General features: G+C 43.9%; 1 protein-coding gene across 6 annotated transcripts in view; it reads left to right on the top strand.

Moving 5' to 3' along the window:
- exd2 (exonuclease 3'-5' domain containing 2) overlaps window positions 1–23,723 on the top strand; it is a 73,690-nt gene that overhangs the window by 8,290 nt on the left and 41,677 nt on the right. For all 6 annotated transcript variants that reach the window (XM_063052568.1, XM_063052575.1, XM_063052583.1 and 3 more), the window contains one exon: window positions 6,989–7,245. In XM_063052568.1, the coding sequence (XP_062908638.1) occupies window positions 6,989–7,245 (257 nt within the window). The remainder of the gene's footprint in view (window positions 1–6,988; window positions 7,246–23,723) is intronic.

Below are 23,723 nucleotides of genomic sequence, written 5' to 3'. Positions count from 1 at the left end.
TGCATCTGATGCTGTTTTAAAAACTGTTCACTCAAAGCATGATGTTGCATCTAACGGCCCCAGATGTGCCACGATTAACACAAGTTAGAAACTGTCGGCAACAGTCTTCTGCTCCAATTAAGCTGATATTGTCCAAAATAAGTGCAGGGAATCCCACCCATTTTCTCATTTAGTTTTTGTTCTCGAAAAGTTATCCCAAATAAGCAGCTGTCCTGATTAACCAATGGCCCAATTAATCAGATTCCACTGTGTTCATTACAATTGATAGGTATATCTTGTGTATTGTACTGTACTGCTATCGTAAAACAAATTTCATGACATATCTCAGTGATAATAAACCTGATTCTGATGCCTAAACCCATAACCTTTTGTCTTGGGCAGATACATGACCCACAGTTACACAGCTGATATTATCAGGTCATGGCCAATATCTCTGAATATCTACAAGCATATATGGAAACTAAACTGAAGTGGTCAGAGAAGCAAGTTAATTTAAGCCTTTACTCTCAGAATTTTGCGAAGCAAGTAACTTCCCAGCAGGCGTTGAGGCACAGTAGCAGTGGCCTTTTGGATCTGGTGATACTTTAATTTCATTTTTAAATTTAATTTTAAGGCACAATTTTTGATTAGGGCACATCGATAGCAGAGCGACTATCTACCATCGCCAGATACTGCTACAATACAGAGATTGCCCAAAAACACCTTCATGAAGATCTGCTGGTTAAATTACGCGACCTCGGCTTGCTGAGGGGATCAGGCCTACAGTCCTTGGACTTGCCTGATGCCTGCGGCCGGAGGTGGGGACGTCGTAAGCGGTGTGCGAGGAAGCAGAAGTGAGGCAAGCGGGCAGGAGTCTGTGCCAGGCAAAAAGCAAACCCTAGCCAGCCGGCTCTCCCGTCCATTCTGCTCTCCAATGTCCGCTCCCTGGACAATAAATTGGACTACATCCAACTCCAACGATATACTGGGTGGGAGTACAGAGTCTGCTGTGCGTATGTTTTCATGGAAATGTAGCTCACCGAAGGAATCCCGGATGCCGGCATTCAGCTGGACGGGCTCGTCTTGTTTCGAGTGGATGGAGATGCATCTCTTTCCGGGAAGACTCGCGGTGATGGCTTGTGTGTTACATCAATATGGAATGGTGCAAGAACTCTGTGCTGGCTTCCAGGTACTGCTCATCGCTAGTGGAGTTTGTGACTGTTAGATGCAGACCATTTTATTTACCACGGGAATTCACCACTGTCCTTATAGTCGGTGTCTACATTCCCCCCAGCGCTGATGCTAGGGAGGCGCTCTGTGAACTGTATGGGGCTATTAGTGAACTGCAGAATGCACACCGTGATGGACTGTTTATTGTCGCGGGAGATTTTAACCATGCGAGCCTTAAGTCAGTGCTCCCCAGATTCCAACAGTATATGGACTTTGCAACGAGAGGGGCCAACGTGTTGGACCTTGTTTATACAAACATTCCCGACGCGTGCCGGGCGGAACCCCGCCCCCACCTCGGTTACTCAGACCACATCTCTGTTATGCTAATCCCAGCATACAGACCGCTCGTCAGGCACTCCAGACCAGCTCAGAAGCAGGTGAAAACCTGGCCAGCTGGAGCCATCTCTGCTGTTGAAGACTGCTTTGAGCACACTGACTGGCACATGTTCAGAGAGGCTGCAACCGATGGCGACTACCAACTTAGAGGAGTACACGGCATCAGTGACTAGCTTCATCAGCAAGTGCATCGATGACGTCACTGTGGCCAAGACCATCACTACACGCTCTAACCAGAAGCCATGGATGACTCTGCCTTCAGAGCAGGCGACAAGGCAGCCCTAACAACAGCGAGGGCCAAACTGTCCGGAGCCATCAGAGAGGCAAAGCGTGCACACGCCCAGCAAATCCACAACCACTTCCAGGACAGTGGCGACACGCGTCGCATGTGGAAGGGCATTCAGAACATCACCAACTACAGGACAACATCACCTGACTGCGGGTGATGCCTCCCTCCCAGATGCGCTGAACAACTTCTACGCTTGTTTTGAAGTGGAAACTGACGTGGCGGCGAGGAAGACCACCCCTCCTCCAAATGACCAGGTGCTGTGTTTTACCATGGCTGATGTGAGGAGAACCCTGTGCAGGGTCAACCCACAGAAGGCTGCTGGACCAGACAATATTCCTGGCAGAGTGCTTTGAGGATGTGCAGACCAGCTAGCAGAGATTCTCACTGACATCTTCAACATCTCCCTGAGCAGTGCCGTCGTTCCTACGTGCTTCAAGGCCGCCACCATCGTCCCCATGCTGAAGAAGTCTTCAGTGTCCTGCCTCAACGACTACCGTCCCATTGCACCCATATCCGTCATTATGAAGTGTTTCGCGAGGCTTGTCATGAGGCACATCAAGACCCTGCTGCCCCCCTCACTGGACCCTCTGCAGTTCGTGTACCATCCCAACCGTTCAACAGACGACACCATTGCCATCACCCTCCACCTGGCCCCTCACCCACCTGGACAAAAAAGACCCGTAAGTTGGAATGCTGTTCATGGACTTCAGTTCAGCATTCAACACAGTCATTCCTCAGAAACTGATTGGACAGCTGAGCCTACTGGGCCTGAACACCTCCCTCTGCAACTGGATCCTAGACTTCCTGACGGGGAGACCTCAGTCAGTCCAGATCGGAAGCAGCATCTCCAACACCATCACACTGAGCACGGGGGCCTCCCAGGGCTGTGTGCTCAGTCCACTGCTGTTCACTCTGCTGACCCACGACTGTGCTGCAACACACAGCTCGAACCACATCATCAAGTTCACCATTGACACGCAAGAACGATGAGTCAGCATACAGAGAGGATGTGCAGCGGCTAACGGACTGGTGCAGAGCCAACAACCTGTCTCTGAATGTGAACAAAACAAAAGAGATGATTGTTGACTTCAGGAGGCCACGGAGTGACCACTCTCCGCTGAACATCGATGACTCCTCCGTAGAGATCGTTAAGAGCACCAAATTTCTTGGTGTTCACCTGGCGGAGAATCTCACCTGGTCCCTCAACACCAGCTCCATAGCAAAGAAAGCCCAGCAGCGTCTCCACTTTCTGCGAAGGCTGAGAAAAGTCCATCTCCCCCCCATCCTCACCACATTCTACAGAGGTTGTATTGAGAGCATCCTGAGCAGCTGCATCACTGCCTGGTTTGGAAATTGCACCATCTTGGATCGCAAGACCCTGCAGCGGATAGTGAGGTCAGCTGAGAGGATCATTGGGATCTCTCTTCCCGCCATTAAAGACATTTACACCACACGCTGCATCCGTAAAGCAAACAGCATTATGAAGGACCCCATGCACCCCTCATACAAACTCTTCTCCCTCCTGCCATCTGGCAAAAGGCACCGAAGTATTCAGGCTCTCGTGACCAGACTATGTAACAGTTTCTTCCCCCAAGCCATCAGACTCCTCAATACCCAGAGCCTGGACTGACACCAACCTACTGCCCTCTACTGTGCCTATTGTCTTGTTTATTATTTATTGTAATGCCTGCATTGTTCTGTGTACTTTATGCAGTCCTGGGTAGGTCTGTAGTCTAGTGTAGTTTTTGTGTTGTTTTAAATAGTTCAGTGTAGTTTTTGTATTGTTTCATGTAGCACCATGGTCCTGGAAAACGTCTCGTTTTTATTGTGTACTGTACCAGCAGTTATGGTCGAAATGACAATAAAAAGTGACTTGACTTGAACTCATGATAACAAACAATCCAGTAGGTCTGGTATTAATTTATAGATGGATGAAACACTAATGTTTGATTACAGATGTAGGTAGATCTTTGTGATTTGGTCAGCTCGTACCTGATGCCATGTGTTGGAGAATTGGAAATGGGAAAAGGACTAGATTATCCAGCCTTTCAAGCCTGCAGCCTATTCATTAATATCATGATTTTCTAAGATTAGAAATGCCATTCCACCTGCCTATTAACCAATAACTGTTGTCTTCAGTCTCTGCTATAAATTCAGTTGCCTAGAAACCAATATGTAACTGAACCAGATTATGGGTATTTTTGGCATCTAGTGACTGATTTAGACTTCAGAACTTGTATTTTCTCCCTCAACAACAAGGCTTACATCCATCTTCTTAATCCGTCTGCTGTAGTGATGTATCATAAATTCGACTATTCTAGCATTCACTTTTGTAAACATTAACTCATCCAAAATTCTGCTGTCTGTAATCTAACTCATGATAAATTCCTGTGAATGCCTACCTGTATTGACTTTCATTCCATCAATGCCCCAGTTTTAGAATTTTTGCTGTTGCATTCAAAATCTTCTCCCTTTTTCTTCTCCTCAATGTCTGTAGTTTTCCAGTCCTACAGCTGTCAGGTTTCTGTAGCCATCTAGTCGCCTTGTTTTTTGTACATGCTTGATTTCCTCTCAGTGAGTTGTGTGACTTTTGGTTGTTCAGACACTAAACTCTGGCATTCCATTGGTGAACTTTGCCAATATTTCTTTCTTTTGTGATTTAAAATCATGGCTTGATTTTGCTCACCCATGGTTCAATGTGAAATCTTGTTTGAAAGCATGGCTGCGAAGTAGATGACAAGTGAAATGGATGAATCATCAGAGATCTTCACTACCCAGGTCATGCTCTCTTCTTACTGCTGCTATCAGGTAGAAAGTACAGGTTCAGAAACAGTTACTACACCTCAACCATCAGGCTCTTGAGTAAAAGGGGATAACTACACTCATTTGCCCCATCAGTGAAATGTTTCCTCAACTAATTATCTCACTTGGAGGACTCTTTATCTCATTATCTCATGTTCTCATTATTTATCACAATTTATTTATATTTGAATTTGCACAATTCGCGGTCTTCTGCACTCTAATCTTTCATTGTTATAGTAGTTACTATTCTATAGATTTGCAGAGTATGCCCACAAGAAAGTGGATCTTTGGGTTGTAAATGGTGACATACATGTAGTTTGATAATAAACTTACTTTGTACCTTGAAGTGGATAACAAACTTTGGCGGAACTGGTTCTCACACTCAATAACTTCTCTTTTGGCTCTTCCCACTTTCTTCAGACTAAGGGTGTAGCTATGGGAACTCGCATGGGCCCCAGCTATGCCTGCCACTTCATTGGCTATGTGGAACAGTCTGTGCTCCAATCCTATTCTGGTACCGCTCCCCAACTTTTCCTTCGCTACATTGATGACTATATTGGTGCTGCTTCCTGCACCCATGCTGAGCTCATCAATTTCATTGACTTCTAACTTCCACCCAGCCCTCAAATTCACTTGGTCTATCTCGGACACTTCTCTCCCCTTTCTCGATCTCTCGGTCTCCATCTCTGGAGACAGACTATCCACTGACATCTTCTACAAGCCCACTGACTCTCATAACTACCTCAACTATACCTCTGCCCACCCCGCCACATGCAAAAATGCCATTCCCTATTCCCAGTTCCTCCGTCTCCGCCGCATCTGCTCCGAGGATGAGGTTTTCCGTTCCAGGACATCTCAAATGTTCTCTTTCTTTCAGGATCGTGGTTTCCCTTCTGCTGTCATCAATGATGCCCTCACCCGCATCTGCTCCATTTCCTGCACTTCGGCCCTCACCCCATCCTCCCATCACCACAATAGGGACAGAGTTCCCCTTGTCCTTACCTACCACCCCACCAGCCTCCGGATCCAGCACATTATCCTCCACAACTTCTGCCACCTTCAACAGGACCCCACCACTAAGTACATCTTTCCCTCTCCGCCCCTCTCTGCTTTCCACAGGGATCGGTCCCTCCACGACTCCCTGATCCACACGTCCCTCCCCACGGATCTCCCACCTGGCACTTATCCCTGTAAGCGCAAGTGCTACACCTGTCCCTACACCTCCTCTCTTGCCACCATTCAGGGCCCCAAACAGTCCTTCCAGGTGAGGCAACAATTCACTTGTGAGTCTGTTGGGGTCATCTGTTGCATCCGGTGCTCCTGGTGTGGCCTCCTCTACATCGATGAAACCTGACGCAGATTGGGGGACCGCTTCATCGAGCACCTCCGCTCCGTCTGCCACAACAGACAGGATCTCCCAGTAGCCACCCACTTCAACTCTGCTTCCCACTCCCATTCAGATATGTCCATACATGGCCTCCTCTACTGCCATGATGAGGCTAAACTCAGGTTGGAGGAGCAACACCTCATATACGGTCTAGGCAGTCTCCAGCCCCTTGGTATGAACATAGAATTCTCCAGCTTCTGGTGATTCCCTTCCCCTCCCTTCCTCTATCCCAGATTCACTCTGCCCCCTCCCCCAGCTGCCCATCACCTCCCTCATGGTTCCGCCTCCTTCTACTACCCATTGTGTTTTCCCCTATTCCTTCTTCACCTTTCCTGCCTATCACCTCCCTGCTTCCCCTACCCCACCCCTTTATCTTTCCCCTTACTGGTTTTTCACCTGGAACCTACCAGCCTTCTCCTTCCCACCCTCCCCCCACCTTCTTTATAGGGCCTCTGCCCCTTCACTCTACAGTCCTGACGAAGGGTTCCGGCCCGAAACGTCGACTGTTCGTTTCCACGGATGCTGCCCGACCTGCTGAGTTCCTGCAGCGTGTTGTGAGTGAAGTGGATAACAATATGGCACCAGAGCGTGGTGACTTGTTGCAAGCTGCTTCCTGCTGGCCCACTCATTTACCAGGTGCATTGTGAAAGTTCACTACAAAATGTGAATGCAAGTTGTGATATATTTTGGAAATTATGTGTTTCATGATGAATGTTGAATATGTTGATCTGATTGTGTTGAAGACTGAGCTAAGCTTAGCTGGTTTTTCTCTTGAAAAACAAACAAAACTGCAGATACCAGAATCTGAATCAAAACTAGAAATACTGGAAGAACTTGGCCAGTCAAGCACACCCTTTTCTGCAGATATTGTTTACCTGATTTTTCTCTTGATTGCTTTAAACTTTGAGTTTAATTCTGGAATCCTTGACATATTTTATTTCCTCTATCTGTAAAATGTTTTCCAGGTTTCTGTGAAGGGGAAGGCAAACCCTGTGTCTCTCCTTCAGATTGCCTCCTATAGTGGCTCCTGCCTTCTCATCCGCATGCCCCAGATGACCAGGAATAGTTCTTTGTTGCCAAAGACCTTACTACATGTGCTGGGTGATGTCAATATACTGAAGGTTGGTGTTAACGCCTTTGAAGATGGCTGCCGGTTGCTCCGTGATTATGGTGTCACAGTCAAGGGCTGCTTGGATTTGCGATATTTGGTTATGCAACAGAGGTTAGTAGTGGCTTAAAGTGTAGATTGTTCAGATTATGTATTACTTCTTTATTATAAAAGTTCAAGGATTTATTTGAAATAGATGGATAGATAGAAACAATTTTCCTTGAAGTGCAGGACAAGTAAGGCTATAGGATTTCAGGATTGAGGACAGGATGTAGAACAAGAAAACAGGTGAGTTTGAGACATTGAATTAAGGTAAATGAAGAGAGTAAGAATACAACAGGAATTCTGCAGATGCTGGAAATTCAAGCAACACACATCAAAGTTGCTGGTGAACGCAGCAGGCCAAGCAGCATCTATAGGAACAGGCGCAGTCGACGTTTCAGGCCAAGACCCTTCGTCAGGACTAACTGAAGGAAGAGTGAGTAAGGGATTTGAAAGCTGGAGGGGGAGGGGGAGATGCAAAATGATAGGAGAAGACAGGAGAGGGAGGGATAGAGCCGAGAGCTGGACAGGTGATAGGCAAAAGGGGATACGAGAGGATCATGGGACAGGAGGTCCGGGAAGAAAGATGGGGGGGGGTGACCCAGAGGATGGGCAAGAGGTATATTCAGAGGGACAGAGGGAGAAAAAGGAGAGTGAGAGAAAGAATGTGTGCATAAAAATGAGTAACAGATGGGGTACGAGGGGGAGGTGGGGCCTAGCGGAAGTTAGAGAAGTCAATGTTCATGCCATCAGGTTGGAGGCTACCCAGACGGAATATAAGGTGTTGTTCCTCCAACCTGAGTGTGGCTTCATCTTTACAGTAGAGGAGGCCGTGGATAGACATGTCAGAATGGGAATGGGATGTGGAATTAAAATGTGTGGCCACTGGGAGATCCTGCTTTCTCTGGCGGACAGAGCGTAGATGTTCAGCAAAGCGGTCTCCCAGTCTGCGTCGGGTCTCACCAATATATAAAAGGCCACATCGGGAGCACCGGACGCAGTATATCACCCCAGTCGACTCACAGGTGAAGTGATGCCTCACCTGGAAGGACTGTTTGGGGCCCTGAATGGTGGTAAGGGAGGAAGTGTAAGGGCATGTGTAGCACTTGTTCCGCTTGCACAGATAAGTGCCAGGAGGGAGATCAGTGGGGAGGGATGGGGGGGACGAATGGACAAGGGAGTTGTGTAGGGAGCGATCTCTGCGGAATGCAGAGAGAGGGGGGGAGGGAAAGATGTGCTTAGTGGTGGGATCCCGTTGGAGGTGGCGGAAGTTACGGAGAATAATATGTTGGACCCGGAGGCTGGTGGGGTGGTAGGTGAGGACCAGGGGAACCCTATTCCTAGTGGGGTGGTGGGAGGATGGAGTGAGAGCAGATGTACGTGAAATGGGGGAGATGCGTTTAAGAGCAGAGTTGATAGTGGAGGAAGGGAAGCCCCTTTCTTTAAAAAATGAAGACATCTCCCTCGTCCTAGAATGAAAAGCCTCATCCTGAGAGCAGATGCGACGGAGACGGAGGAATTGCGAGAAGGGGATGGCGTTTTTGCAAGAGGCAGGGTGAGAAGAGGAATAGTCCAGATAGCTGTGAGAGTCAGTAGGCTTATAGTAGACATCAATGGATAAGCTTTCTCCAGAGACAGAGACAGAAAGATCTAGAAAGGGGAGGGAGGTGTCGGAAATGGACCAGGTAAACTTGAGGGCAGGGTGAAAGTTGGAGGCAAAGTTAATAAAGTCAACGAGTTCTGCATGCGTGCAGGAAGCAGCGCCAATGCAGTCGTCGATGTAGCGAAGGAAAAGTGGGGGACAGATACCAGAATAGGCACGGAACATAGATTGTTCCACAAACCCAACAAAAAGGCAGGCATAGCTAGGACCCATACGGGTGCCCATAGCTACACCTTTAGTTTGGAGGAAATGGGAGGAGCAAAAGGAGAAATTATTAAGAGTAAGGACTAATTCCGCTAGACGGAGCAGAGTGGTGGTAGAGGGGAACTGATTAGGTCTGGAATCCAAAAAGAAGCGTAGAGCTTTGAGACCTTCCTGATGGGGGATGGAAGTATATAAGGACTGGACATCCATGGTGAAAATAAAGCGGTGGGGGCCAGGGAACTTAAAATCATCGAAAAGTTTAAGAGCGTGAGAAGTGTCATGAACATAGGTCGGAAGGGATTGAACAAGGGGTGATAAAACAGTGTCGAGGTATGCAGAAACGAGTTCGGTGGGGCAGGAGCAAGCTGAGACAATAGGTCGGCCAGGACAGGCAGGTTTGTGGATCTTGGGTAGGAGGTAGAAACGGGAAGTGCGGGGTGTGGGAACTATAAGGTTGGTAGCAGTGGATGGGAGATCCCCTGAGCGGATAAAGTCGTTGATAGTGTGGGAGACAATGGCCTGGTGCTCCTTAGTGGGGTCACGATCGAGGGGTAAATAAGAGGAGGTATCCGCGAGTTGTCGCTGTGCCTCGGCAAGGTAGAGGTCAGTACGCCAGACTACAACAGCACCCCCTTTATCAGCGGGTTTAATAATAATGTTAGGATTAGTGCGGAGTGAGTGGAGAGCAGAGCGTTCCGAAGGAGTGAGGTTGGAATGGGGACAAGGTGCGGTGAAGAGTAAGAATACAGATTACTTGTGATATAATGTAATGGCAGAAGAGTCTCTGGAGGGGAAGTCCCCAACTTGGGGTCCACGAACCCCTCAGTTAATGGTACAGGTCCATTATAAAAATGGTTGGGAACCCTGCTCAAGAGGCTCTTTCCTGTTTGTTTAGCATTCTTGTTAAATTGTATACCTTCTATTTGCCCGTGAGTTTGTTTTCTGCCTGTAAGGTGACTTTATTTATTTTTCCCTTCGAGGTAATAGAACATTGAACAGTACTGGCCCTTCAGCTCACAATGTTGTGCTGACCTTTTAACCTACTCTAAGATCAATTTAGTTCTGCTCTCCCACATAGCCCTCTGTTTTTCTTTCATCCATGTGATTATCTGAGGGTGCCTTAAATGTCTCTGACATATCTTCCTCTATCACCACCCCTAGCAGTGCATGCCACATACTTGCCACTCTCCATGTAAATAAATAAATAAATAACACTTACCTCTGAGATCTTCCCCTATACTTTCCCCCAATCACCTTAAAATTGTGCTCCCTCATAGTAGCCATTTTCACCCTGGGGGGAAAAGTCTCTGGCTGCCCACACTATTCTTATTTTATGCACCTCTATAAAGTCATCATCCTTCATTCCAAAGAGGAAAAGCCCTAGCTGGCTTAACCTATCCATCTAAGACATGATCTCCAATCCAGGCAGCCTCCTGGTAAATCTTCTCTGCACCCTCTCTAAAACTTCCATATCTTTCCAATAGTAAGGTGACCAGAGCTGGACATAATTCTCCCAAGTTTAGTCTAACCAGAGCTTTATGGAAGTGCAGCATTAGCTCATGGCTCTTGAGCTCAGTCCCCTGACTAATGAAGGCCAAAACACCATACACCTTTTTAACCCCCTCACAACTTGTGCAGCAACTTTGAGGAATCTTTGGATGTTGACACTAAGATCCCTCTGTTCCTTTACACTGCTAAGAACCTCCCACTAAGCTTCTACTCAACCTTCCAAAATGTATCGCATCCCACTTTTCCAGATTGATCTCAGCCCAGTTGTGCATCCTATCCTGTTACAACCTATGACAACCTTTTACACTTTCCATGACCAGCACAGTAGCTTAGCAGTTAGCACATCAATTTACAGTGCCAGGGTTCAATTCTTGCTGCTGTCTGTAAGGAGTTTGTATATTCTCCTGGTGACCACGTGGGTTTCTTCTGGGGGCTGCGGTTTCCTCCCATATTCCAAAAATGTGCGGGTTAGTAGGTCATTTGGGTGTAATTGGGCAGTGTGGGCGGGAGTGGCCTGTTAGCATGCTGTGTCTCTCAATATAAAATTTTTCAAAACCAACCTTCCGTATCTGTATACTAACCTACCCAGCCGCTTTCTTATCCAAGTCATTTATAAGATTGCAAAGAGCATTTCTCCCAACATATTCCTTTGGAGCATTGTCGTCACCAATTAACTGGACTCTGAAAATTTTCACTCATTCCTTAATTGCTCTTTATTTATTTGTGCGTAAGGAGGTCAGCATGGCTTCTTTTACCAAACTTCTGAAGACTGAACAGAGAAATGCCATTTTTTTTAATACAGAATTGATTTGCAGTTACAGTTATTGACTAATTGGTAAACTTGTGTATGTTCAGATTTCTTATTTTCGATCGCCATTCATAATGTAGTTGTTCAAAGTCAGTGGAATCTATAAGCTAACAACCGAAGATACTTTGAAGTTTGTAAAGTAATTGTTCCCTAGTTGATGTGTGTGTCTTGCATCCTTCGATTACACCCTTGTCTTGTCTCCAGATGCAAAGTAGCTCCATTCCCCTGCTGTTAAAAGGAAGCTATGCTCTTCAAAGACCTTTCTTGCCTGGGCTAATTGCACATTATCTATATTCTATGCTTGTCTGGACATTATCTTAACCCTCACCTTGCACAACTTCCAGAATACCACTGGTCACCTGCGCCCAGGGAGAATACACTTCATCCACTACCACTCTCTGCCTTCTGTGGGCTAGCCATTTCTGATTAAATGCTGCTAAGGTTTCCTTGATCCCTTGCCTCCTGACTTCCTGAATGAGTCTACCATATGGAACCTTGTCAGACTATGCTTCTCCAAATGCTGTGTTTGTAGGAATCCTAACCAATAATTTGTTCACCGTTGAAGTAGGACTCATTAGTTGAGAATTCCCAGGATTATCCCTATTACCTTTCTTGAACAATATTTGCCACCCTCCAATCTTTTGGTAATAACCCTGTGGCCAGTAGGGATGCAAAGATCATCATGAAAGGTGTAGCAACCTCCTCCCTCACTTCTTTCAGTAACCTGGGGTATGAGAACTTTATCTACCTTAATGTTTTTTTAAAAGTTCCAGCACATCCTCAAAGTTGACATGTTCCAACATATCAGCCTATTTTTTTTTTTGCTGTCCTAACATTTGTCAATGTTCTTCTCACCGGTGAATGTTGAAGCAAATTATTCATTATAGACCTGCCTTGCCGCCTCCAACTCCAGGTACATGTTGGTCCTGTCCTCACGAGTCATCCTTCTGTTTTTCAAATACCTGTGGAATGCTTTGGGGTTTTCTTTAATTCTATTCGCCAAGGCTTTCTCATGTCACCTTCTCACTCTCCCATCCATTCTTCAGCTCCTTACCGATGACCTTGAAAGTCTCTAGGGCCCTGACTGATCCTTGCTTTCTAAACCTTGTGTATGCTTCCTCCTTCCTCTTGACTAGATGTTCCACATCTCGTGTTATGGTTCCATTCTTTCCTTTTCTTTTAATGGGCCAAACCTATCTAGAACCACATGCAAGTGCTCCCTAAACCTCCACATTTCTGTTGTGCATTTTCCTGAAAACATGTTCCCAGTCTACACTCCCAAGTTCCTACCAAATAGCATCATAGTTTGTCCTCTCCCAATTAAATACTTTCCCTTGCCATCTGCTCTTCTCCCTGTCCAAGACTATTTACTGATCCTGAAATAGAAATTAGTTTCTTTAACTTTAAAATGGAGATAAGTAATTAAACTTAATCAGTGGTGGATCTAGAAGTGGTCAAATTCTCTACTTCAATTTTATATTAATGGATATTCCTGCTTCTGTCACTTCCGTATGCCTTTTGTGCATGTTTTGAAAGGGAGAATAGCACTATAGGAATCCCCATAGTGTCTGGCATCTGTGATCTCTTCTGGAAGCCAATATCAGAATATCCTTAATAAGGCATCTGGCCCTGATGATGTACCTCACAAGGTACTAAATACCTGTGCCAGTTAACAGGATGGAGTGTTCAAGGATATCATTAATTTTGCACTGCTGCAATCAGATATTCCCAACTGCTTCAAAAGAGCATCAATCAAGTGGTAAGAGCATTGACTATTGCCTGATAGCACTCACATCTACTGTGATGAAGTGCTTTGAGAAGCTGGTCATAGCTAGAATTAACTTCTGTCTGAACAAGGACCTGGAACCACTGCAATTTGCCAACTGCCACAACAGGTCTATAGTGAATACAATCTCAATGGCTTTTCACTCAGCCTTGGAGCAATTAGACAGCGGCCAAAAGTACATCAGGCTTCTGATTGCTGATAACAGCTTGACTTTCAGTACTATCATTCCCTCAAAACTAATCAATAAGCTTCAAGACCTTGGCCTCAGTTCATCCTTGTGCAATTGGATCCTCGGTTTCCTCACTTATAGACTCCAGTCAGTTCAGATTGGCAGCAACGTCTCTTCAATCTCCATCAGCACAAGGCTATGTGCTTCGCCACTTGCTCGACTCACTGTACGCTGAAGACTGTGTGGCTAAGCGCAGCTGCAAAGCCATATTCAAGTTTGCTGATGATACCACTGTCATAGACTGAATCAAAGGTGGTGACAAATCAGCATATAGGAGGGAGATTGAAAATCTGGCTGAGTTGTGCCATAACAAAAACCTGTTGCTAAATGTCAGCAAGACCAAGGAGCTGATTATTGATTTCTGGAGGAGGAAATTGGAGTTTCATGAACCAGTTCTCATCAGAGGTGAAGAGGGTCAGCACCTTTAAATTCCTCGGTGTTATCATTTTGGAGGACCTGTCCTGGGCCCAGCACGTAAGCATAGTTATGAAGAAAGCATAGCAGAACCTCAACTTCCTTAAGAGATTGTGAAGATTTTGCATTGCATCTAAAACTTTGACAAACATCTATAGATGTGTCTTTTGCCTGTTAGGGGTTTGTTTGACCTGTCATGGTTGTTAGCCCTGAACTGAATCCCTGAACCTGGAGGACCGGTGGACCACTCTTAGTCTGGCCTCTACCCTTTGATCTGTTTGGCATGGGTGACCCCACCAAGAGCCAAAGCATATAGCCCTGCTTCCAGCCAGCATAGTTCTCTGGGTTACTGAGGCATGCAAGCCTCCAAACCATTACAAGGTTGTGATCCTCTTGGAGGTCTTTAGATGTGTATTGAAAAGTATATTCACTGGCTACATCACAGCCTGGAATGGAAACACCAATGTCCTTGTATAAGAAATCCTATAAAAAGTAGTGGATATGACCCAGTCCATCACGTTTAAAGCTCTCCTCACCATTGAGCACATCTACATAAAGCATTGTCACAGAAAAGCAACGTCCATCATCAGGGACCCCCACCACCCAGATCATGCTCTCTTCTCACCATTGCTATCAGGAAAAAGGGTCAAGAGCCTTGGGACTCACACCACCAGGTTCAGGAGTGGTTATTACCCCTCAATCATCAGGCTGTTGAACCGCAGGGGATAACTTCTCTCTCTCACTTGCCCCGTCAATGAAATGTTTCCTCTACCTATGGGCTCACTTTATAGGACTTTTCATGTCATGTTATTGATATTTATTGCTTATTTATTTATTATTTAGAGCATAGAAAAATACAACACAGGAACAGGCCATTTGGCCCACAGTGTTGTGCCAAACCAGGTAAAAGGCAAGTCACTAATCCTTCCTACCTACACCATGTCCATATCCCTCCATCTTCTTTACATCCATGTGCCTATCCAAACATTTCTTTAAAGCCTCCAATGTATCTACCTTTACCACCATACCATGCAGTGCATTCCTGGCATCCACAAATCTCTGAGTAACAAACTTGCCCCTCACATCCCCGTTGAACTTACCGCCTCTCACCTTCAATGCATGGTCTCCAGTATTATACATTTCAACCCTGGCGAAAAAGAGACTCCCTGTCCACTCTAGCTATATATCTCATAACCGTGTAAATTTCTATCAGACCTCCTCTCAGCCTCTGGTGCTCCAGAGAAAATAACTCAAGTTGATCCAGCCTTCCATGATGGCACATGCCCTCTAAACCAGGCATCCTGGTAAACTATTTCTTCACCCTTTTCAAAACCTCACCAGCCTTCCCATAAAGGGGTGACTAGAACAGTATGCAGCATTCCAGATATGGCCTAACCAGAGTTTTATAAAGTTGCTACTTAATCTCTTGACTTTTGAGCTCAAATCCTCAAGCAATAAAACAAGCATTCCATAAGCCGCCTAATCACTTTATCGACCTGTGTAGTCACTTTCAGGGAGTTATGATTTTGGATCCCAAGATCTCTGTGCCTAGCAACACTGGTAAGGATCTTGACCTTAACAATGTTCTGTCTACTTGCATTTGCCCTACCAAGATGCAACACCTCGTATATCTAGGTTAAACTCTATTGGCCATTTCTCAGCCCATGTGGAAAACATCTACTGCCCTACCCTCATCAATCTCTCTTGTCACCTTGTCAAAAAGCTCAGGTTGGTAAGGCACAACCTGTCATGCACAAAGCCACGCTGGTGTTCTCTCTAATTAGGCCATGGGTTTCCTAATGCTCATATATCCAGTACCTAAGAATTTTCTCTAGTAATTTCCCTACAATTGACATGGGAGTCACCGGTCTATAGTTCCCTTCTTAAATAGAAGTACAACATTAGCCACTCCCCAGTCCTCCAGGACCCTGCCTTTGTGGTTAGAGAGGACAATAAAATACTGATCAAGGGCCCAGAAATTTCGTATCTTGCCTCATTCAATAACCTGGGGTAAATCCCATCAGGTCCCGGGGACTTATAACCTTAATACTCATTAGGAGGCCCAATACTGCTTCCTCCTTGACCCCTAAATGCCCTAATGTACTTATATTCTCAGCACTTATCTCCTGGTCCTCCATGTCCTTTTCCTTCGTAAATACTGAAGCAAAGTACTCATTAAGTACTTCACTTGCATTCTCTGCTTCCAAGCAAATCTTTCCCCCTTTATCCTTGAGTGGTCCCATGCTCTCCCTCGTTATCCTCTTGCTCTTGATGAAAGTATAGAATGCCTTGGGATTCACCTTAATCCCACTTGCCAAAGATTTTTCATGTTCCCTCCTGGCTTTTCTAATTCACTTCTTTAGTTTTTTTTCCCTGGTTTCTTTGTACTCGTGTTTCGTTTGATCCTGATTTCTGAAACTTTACATACTTTTCCTTTTTCTGCTTGACTAAATTCATCACCTCTCTAGACATCCAAGGTTCTCTTATCTTTCCATCCCCATCTGTCCTTCTAACAGGGGCATACCTTTCCTGTACACTGTAATTGATCTTTAAACACTCTCCACATGTCTGATATCGACTTGCACAGTTTGTTTTATTTTTGCATACTTGTTGAACGCACAAGTTGGTGTAGTCTTGCAATCAGTTGATTATGCTTAGCATTCTATGGATTTATGAGTATGTCTGCAAGAAAATGAATCTCCAGGTTCTATATAGTGACTTATATGTGCTTTGATAATAAATATAGTTTGAACTTTGAACATCAGCGATCTCTCAATGCTAATTAATGAGCTTCAAAACTTGGGCTTCTGTATCACCCTTTGCAACTGGATCCTTAACTTCCTCATCTGGAGACCACAATCAGTCTGGATGGATAATAACATCTCCTTGCTGACAATCGACACAGACACACCTCAGGTTTGCATGCTTAGCCCAGTGCCCTTCTCTCTCTGCATTCATTACTCTGTTTCTAGACAGAGCTCAAATGTCATCTATAAATTTGCTGATGAAATAACGCTTGGCAGAATCTCAGATGGTGATGAAGAGGCATACAGGAGTGAGATTAATCGACTGGTTGAGTGTTGTCACAACAATACTCATTGTCAGCAATACCAAGGAATTGATTCCAGACCCAGGAAAGGAAATTCAGGAGAACACACACCAGTCCTCTTCGAAGAGCTAGTGGAAAGGGTGACGGTGAAGAGCATTCTGATTGATTGCATCACCTCCTGATATGGGGGCCCTGCTATGCAGGGTCGAAAGAGGCTACAGAGTTAGAAACATAGAAAACCTATACCACAATACAGACCCTTCAGCCCACAAAGTTGTGCCAAACATGTACCTACCTTAGAAATTACTAGGCTTACCCATAGCCCTCTATTTTTCTAAGCTCCATGTACCTATTCAAAAGTCTCTTAAAAGACCTTATTGTGTCTGCCTCCATCACCGTTGCTGGTAGCCCATTCCACGTACTCACCACTCTCTGAGTAAAAAAACTTACCCCTGACATCTCCTCTGTACCTACTCCCCTGCACCTCAAACCTGTGTACTCTTGTGGTAACCATTTCAGCCCTGGAAAAAAGCCTCTGACTATCCACACGATCAATGCCTCTCATCATCTTATACACCTCTATCAGGTCAGCTCTCATCCTATGTCGCTGCAAGATGAAAAGGCCGAGTTCACTCAACCTGTTCTCACAAGGCATGCTCCCCAATCCAGGCAACCTCCTTGTAAATCTCCTCTGTACCCTTTCTATGGCTTCCACATCTTTCCTGTAGTGAGGCAACCAGCACTGAGCACAGTACTCCAAGTGGGGTCTGACCAGGGTCCTATATAGCTGCAACATTATCTCCCGGCTCCTAAATTCAATTCCACGATTAATGAAAGCCAACACGCCGTATGCTTTCTTAACCACAGAGTCAACTTGCGCAGCTGCTTTGAGCGTCCTGTGGACTCGGACCCCAAGATTCCTCTGATCCTCCACACTGCCAAAAGTCTTACCATTAATACTATATTCTGCCAATATATTGGACCTACCAAAATGAACCACTTCACACTTATCTGGGTTGAACTCCATCTGCCACTTCTCAACTTTTAAGTTAAAATCTCCAGCTTTGTCACTGACAGAGTCCTCCCTATCATCAAGAACATCTTCAAAAGATGGTGCTCAAGAAGGTGGCATCATCATTAAGAAACTTCACCACAGTACATGCCGTCTTCTTATTACTGCCACAAAGGAAGAGGTACAGGAGCCTGAAAGTCCGTATTCAACGTTTCAGCTTCTTCTCTTCCACCATCAGATTTCTGAATGGTTTATGAAAACTACCTTACTATTCCACTTTTGCAATATTTATTTATATTTTGTAATCTATGGTAATTTTTCTGTCTAGCACTGCTTTGCTGTCAGTGATGATAAACCTAATCCAGATCCTGATTACCCTCACTCTATTTGTAGCCAATAATGAGACCTAGTATCTCTCAACAAAAACTAACAGCTGAACAACTTGAAATGGCTTCTTCCAGGCTTTGGGTGCCAGTTTTCTTGATTGACTTCTGTTGGATCTAGCTGTTTAATTCATAGATTTGACTGTTTAATTGCTATTTTCTTTTCAGTTTAACAATTAATTATCTGATTGTATTTTGTATAATTACTTGTATACAAGTAACTGCATTATGCTTCCTAGTGGTAGTGGTATGTCTATGCAAGTTCAGTGTGTCCCCCCAGTGCAGGAGTTCCCAGCCTGGGGTCCACGTACCACTTGTTTAATGGGATTGGTCCATGGCATAAAAAAGGTTGGAAACCCTTGCCCTAGTGGTATATTACTGGTATCATTCTGGAAGCTTCCTGATGCAGCATTATTTGAATAATGGCTTTCTAATTAGTTAATTCTTAACTATAAATTTTTGAATGTAATTTTCCTTATATCTGGGTATAAAAAATAGCTGCTTTATGCTAGGCACCATCCTGGTTCTATTTTCTCTCTTTGCTTCAACCTCCCACTGGTCATTTTTAATTTCCCTTTGTTTTATCAACACTTAATAAAGTGATTGTAAGCAACAAGTTTTATGCCTCTTTCCTGCCTTCTGAAAGAACCTTTGATGAAAACATCAGGGTTCAACACTTCCTTTATATTTCTTAAGCTACTTTATTCATCTTCTGTTTATAATTAAGCAGTACTGTTAAAGTGTTTCGTATGCTTGATAGGCTCAATGACACCCTTCTATACTTCCAGTAATTGGAGCATTCTTTCTTCTGCCTCCTTTGCTCTCTGAACATTAAAGTGATCTATATCTGCTGTTTCTCCACTGTTAGGCTGTCTGTTTCTGAGATCAAATGGAGGGACCTCTACCCTGCTGTTCTTTGAATATAGTGCTGTGTTTTATGTGTCCATCTCAAAGTGCAGATGGGGCATCAGCTCAATGTTGTGTTCAAAAAGTTGACCTAACAATGCGGTACTGCTTTGGAGTGTAAGCTTTGATTTGTCATTTATTGCATCATAGGTTGAGTGTATCACCTCCAAGGTCAGTTTTAAAACCTCTTTCTATTTTTCATCAAGATTATTGGCAGAGTAGAGCAGCTACCTCACAGTACCAGAGACCCAGGTTCAATCCTGACTTCCAGTGTTGTCGTTGAATTTATGTATTCTCCCTTTGACTGCAAACTTTTCCTCCTCGAGCTCTACTTCCCTCCCTATGTCAAAGTTTGGAACCTTGAGTGGCCACTGAAATTTATACTGCTAGGGTGCTAGACGATGAAACATATTGATTGGAATGCTGGGAGAATAAATAATTCTGGTGTAAATGGGTGGCTGAAGGGAGTGCATGTTCTGTTGGCCGAAGAGCATGGAGACAGACTGTGTCTCTGTATGATGCTTTCATATGGTGACGTTCCCATATCCCTGCTGCCCCTGCCTGTTAAGGTGATAGTATTTGTGGGCCTGGGAGAAGCTATTGAAGAAGCAGTTGTTGAGTAACTGTAATGAGTTTGAGGGGTAATACATATCACAGTGTGGTTCTGAATAATGGATGGAATTTCAATTAAGTAGGTCCTTAAGTTGAATGTTCTTAATGTGGCAAGTGTTTGGACATTCCTGATTGTTCTGTTGTGAACTGTTAAGAGTTTGGGAATTACTCAATGCAGAATAGCCAGTTTACAATCTGTTCTCTTGTTATTTAGTTGGTTCTTTTGTTGATGATGAGGGGGTTGGGGTGTGCAGCCATGATAATACTGTTGGTAGTTGGACTCTGTCATGCTGGTAGATTGTGAGATGAAGTGTACGTCTTATTGTACAAGGAGTGCAATAGTCTTACAACAGCAGCATAGAAGCTGTCCTTGAGCCCGGTTGTGTGAGCTGTCATGCTTGTATATCTTGTGTCTGATAGGAGGAGGGAGTAGAAAGAATGTCTAGGGTGGATGGGATCTTTGATTATTTTGATTGTTTTACCAGGGAAATGAGAAGCGTAGACGAAGTCCATGGAGGTGACATTGGTTTTCGTTATGTGCTGGGCTGTATCCATTAATGTCTGCAGTTTCTTGCAGTCACAACTAGATCAGTTGCCGTACCAAGCCATGATACATCCAAATAGGATGGTTTCTATTGTGCATCGATAAACATTGATGTGGGTCAAAGGAGACATGCTGAATTTCTCTGCTCCTGCGGAAGCAGAGACACTTTTGTAATTTCTTGGCTATAGATCTGCACAGGCTATTGGTGATGTTTACTCTAAGGAGCTTTTAATGCCACAACTGTGCCGATATTATTTCCTTCTACCAGTACATGTTTGAATTTTGTTCAGGTTTGGGATACACAAGCATGAAGAAGGTTGTCTTGTTATTGTGTCGAGTGAATTCAATTGGATTAAGCTTGGCTTTTGTGATAGCCGTAGCAGATGGCTAAAATGCAGCTACTTTTTGACGGGGAAAATTGAATTGCAGCAATTTGGTTATTTTGTACCCATGCTATAGTTTTCCGTCATTGTTGTTGGATTCTTCTTGTTCCTATTAATACATGCCCATTTACCATTGAATGTGGCAGGACAGTAGAACCTTGGTATGGTCCATCACTATCATACAATCACCTGTCAGTAGTAGGTGTGTTCACTTTGAAGACTGTGTTTAGTCTCTGTCAAGCAGTGGAGTAATCATTTGTCCATTTCATTATGAATAGATATGTATGTATCATTGAGTTGAGTGAAGATGTTGTGTAGTTTTTTTTTTTGCAAGTTGATTCACTAATCAGATATCATGGCCCTGATCTGGCAGCTGCATCCATCAAGGCATAACTAGTTGTTCGTGGTGGTACAACAAAATATTCTTGGTGATGGACACATAATTCCTTTAACTGTGAGGAATTTTCAGTTCACCAAAGTTGTTTGGGACTGTTGTGATACTTAAATCATGCTGAGTAACAGTGTAGTTGACTCCATTCCTTGAAGCGCATCAGTGAGTCTCTTGGTTTATAATAGTTTCACCACTTCCATTGCTATTTTAGTCTGCTGGTTGCTTGTTCCTCTTTGTATTCCCTTTGGAATAGTATCATTTTTATTACTCCTTTGATGGGAGCTTTGAGATGTTTTTCAACATTAATGGGCCACTGTAAATGCACGTTCTTCCCCGAGGTTTACATGATTTATTGAATTCATTAATTTTATTATTTGTCACAGTGTGATTTTAGTCTGCTTGTAAAATTACAAAGCCACCTTTGTTCAGTATCACAGCATAATTTATATTAGACCCCATAACCTTGTAACACATTCCAAGGTGATTCAATTTGTGTTTTCAGACAAAATTTGACACTTAAGGCACATAAACAGGTGGTAGTGCAGGCAATCAAAAGCCATGGCAAAGAGGCTAGTTTGAACATGGTGAGAGCGTAGGAGGTTGGACAGGAATACGAAACAGCTTTTACAGAGTGAAAGCATGACCAGACAAAAGGCAAAGGAAATCGGTGGTATTTAATAAGCTTTGATTGGACCCATCTACCATCAAGCACTTTACAAGATGGGCACATGTACCATCTTGTACAAGTGCTTGGGAAGACTCTCACTAGTAGGCCAAGTTGTGTACAATTCAGCTCCTTGCAGAGAGAGGATTGGTCTTGCAAGGGCAAAGTAGTTGGTTTGTAATTCACTGCGCAGTCAAAGGACTGAAGTCCTCTCTCATTGGTGAATCCTTTCCATTTAGAGCACCATGTCACCATGTATTAAACCAATAGTAGTTGCCTGTCCTGTCAGTGACTTGTCCTTTCCATCCAATGCTGAGGCAATGGTAAATGTTGTTGTTACTTAACTAATTGAGCACAATTCTAGTTTTCTTGTTCATCCTTTATGACAATACAGTAACTGTGAACTTGCTGTTTAGCATATCTTGCCTAGATTCTTTGTCATGGGCTCCTTTACCCATTTCTAAGAGCTTGTCTGACTTTTGCTATAAGAATTCATGGGATCTGGACTTAATGCAGAGGACTCCAGAGCTGCTGTCTCCTGCCTGTACACTAACATGCTGTTCTCTCTGGAAATGGTGCAGGATGTCATCAGAGATAATTAGCATCTACAAAAAATGACATTAGCTTCTTTGGAGCAGTGGTGTATTTTAAAATAAAAGGTATGTTGCTTCATTATTTTCACCTGTCCTATGCTTTCTGTTGCGGCACCTCTTTATAGTACCAACTCTGTGTGGCATCTGTGCAGTTGGAATTTCAGCCATTAATGGACTACTTGATACATCAGATTAAAACAAAATGTTTAGCTCAATTACTCACTTTCCAGTCAGTCTTCTGCCTAACCTTTTATAAATATGCATATCCTTATTTTTCCACATGCCTGTGTGAAACAAATTATATAGTCCAGTATCACCTGGAAATGAGAATTCATAATGCACTAGTAACGAACAATTGCTCTTGTCATCTCTCTGGTACTATATAACCAGCTGGATTACAGGCACAATTGGATTCTGATAGTTTAACTAATTATATTTTACGCTTTAATCAAACATAAGCTGAAAAATTTCAATTTGCATACTTTATCGGATATGGCTCTTAACTATCCATTATTATTATCTGAATAAAACCTGTTATTAAGCTATTAGAGTATGCTGCGCTCTCAATTAGATATGAGTGGCATGTTTACAGAGTGTTTGGTATTAATTAGGGTGTAATAGGCTAAGAACATTCTGGTTTTCTCCAAATTTACATTATTTTGGAGTGTGGCTTCCTACATATCGTCTGCTCTGCAGTGTCAGTCTAGTGGCATTGACACAGTTGTAATGTTCAACCACCATATATAACATTCCCATCTCTATTTCTTACCCTTCAGCTGCCCACTTGAACCCCTCTCCTTTCTCTCATCCTTTTAAACAAAGTCTGTAAATTTTGCTTAGGCACGGTTTTTGAAATTTGTTTGCTTTTCAAACTACTTTTGGATTGCTAGATTCTTGTGAAGTACATTCATCTGTACAGCTAGCCGAATGTGGTTGAGCATCCAGAGCCTTTAGCTATACTGCTTGTGCTTGGGCCACTCAATCCAAGCACCCACAGCTCAAAAACCAGGTTTCAAGTCTAAGGCCAGATTTGTTGAATAGCCAGGCTATTGTAGGGTAATATAATTCACAACCACTGACATTGAGTTAGGGTTTACTTTAAGAGGCTGGTCTGACGTGATGATGTAATTATGTGAAGAACTTATACTGTGCTTTGTATTCAGTGTTTGGATTACAATAAATGAGTTGTTACGGTTTTTCTTAAACATAAACCACCTCACGTCCAAAAACCTACACTAACAAGTAAAAAAATTGAATGAGCACATGAAGATGCAACTCATATAACCAACGTCATTTTTAATGTGCAAGTTTGAATATGAACAATATAAGCTTCTGTGAATGAAAAATGGTAGTGAATGAGTTCAGAGGGCATTTTATGTTTTGTGGGAACCCAGTGGTAG

This window comes from Mobula hypostoma, chromosome 1, assembly GCF_963921235.1.
Source record: "Mobula hypostoma chromosome 1, sMobHyp1.1, whole genome shotgun sequence".
Taxonomy (NCBI): domain Eukaryota; kingdom Metazoa; phylum Chordata; class Chondrichthyes; order Myliobatiformes; family Myliobatidae; genus Mobula; species Mobula hypostoma.
The sequence above is the reverse complement of the archived record's forward strand: the minus strand, read 5'-3'. Positions and strand labels throughout refer to the sequence as shown.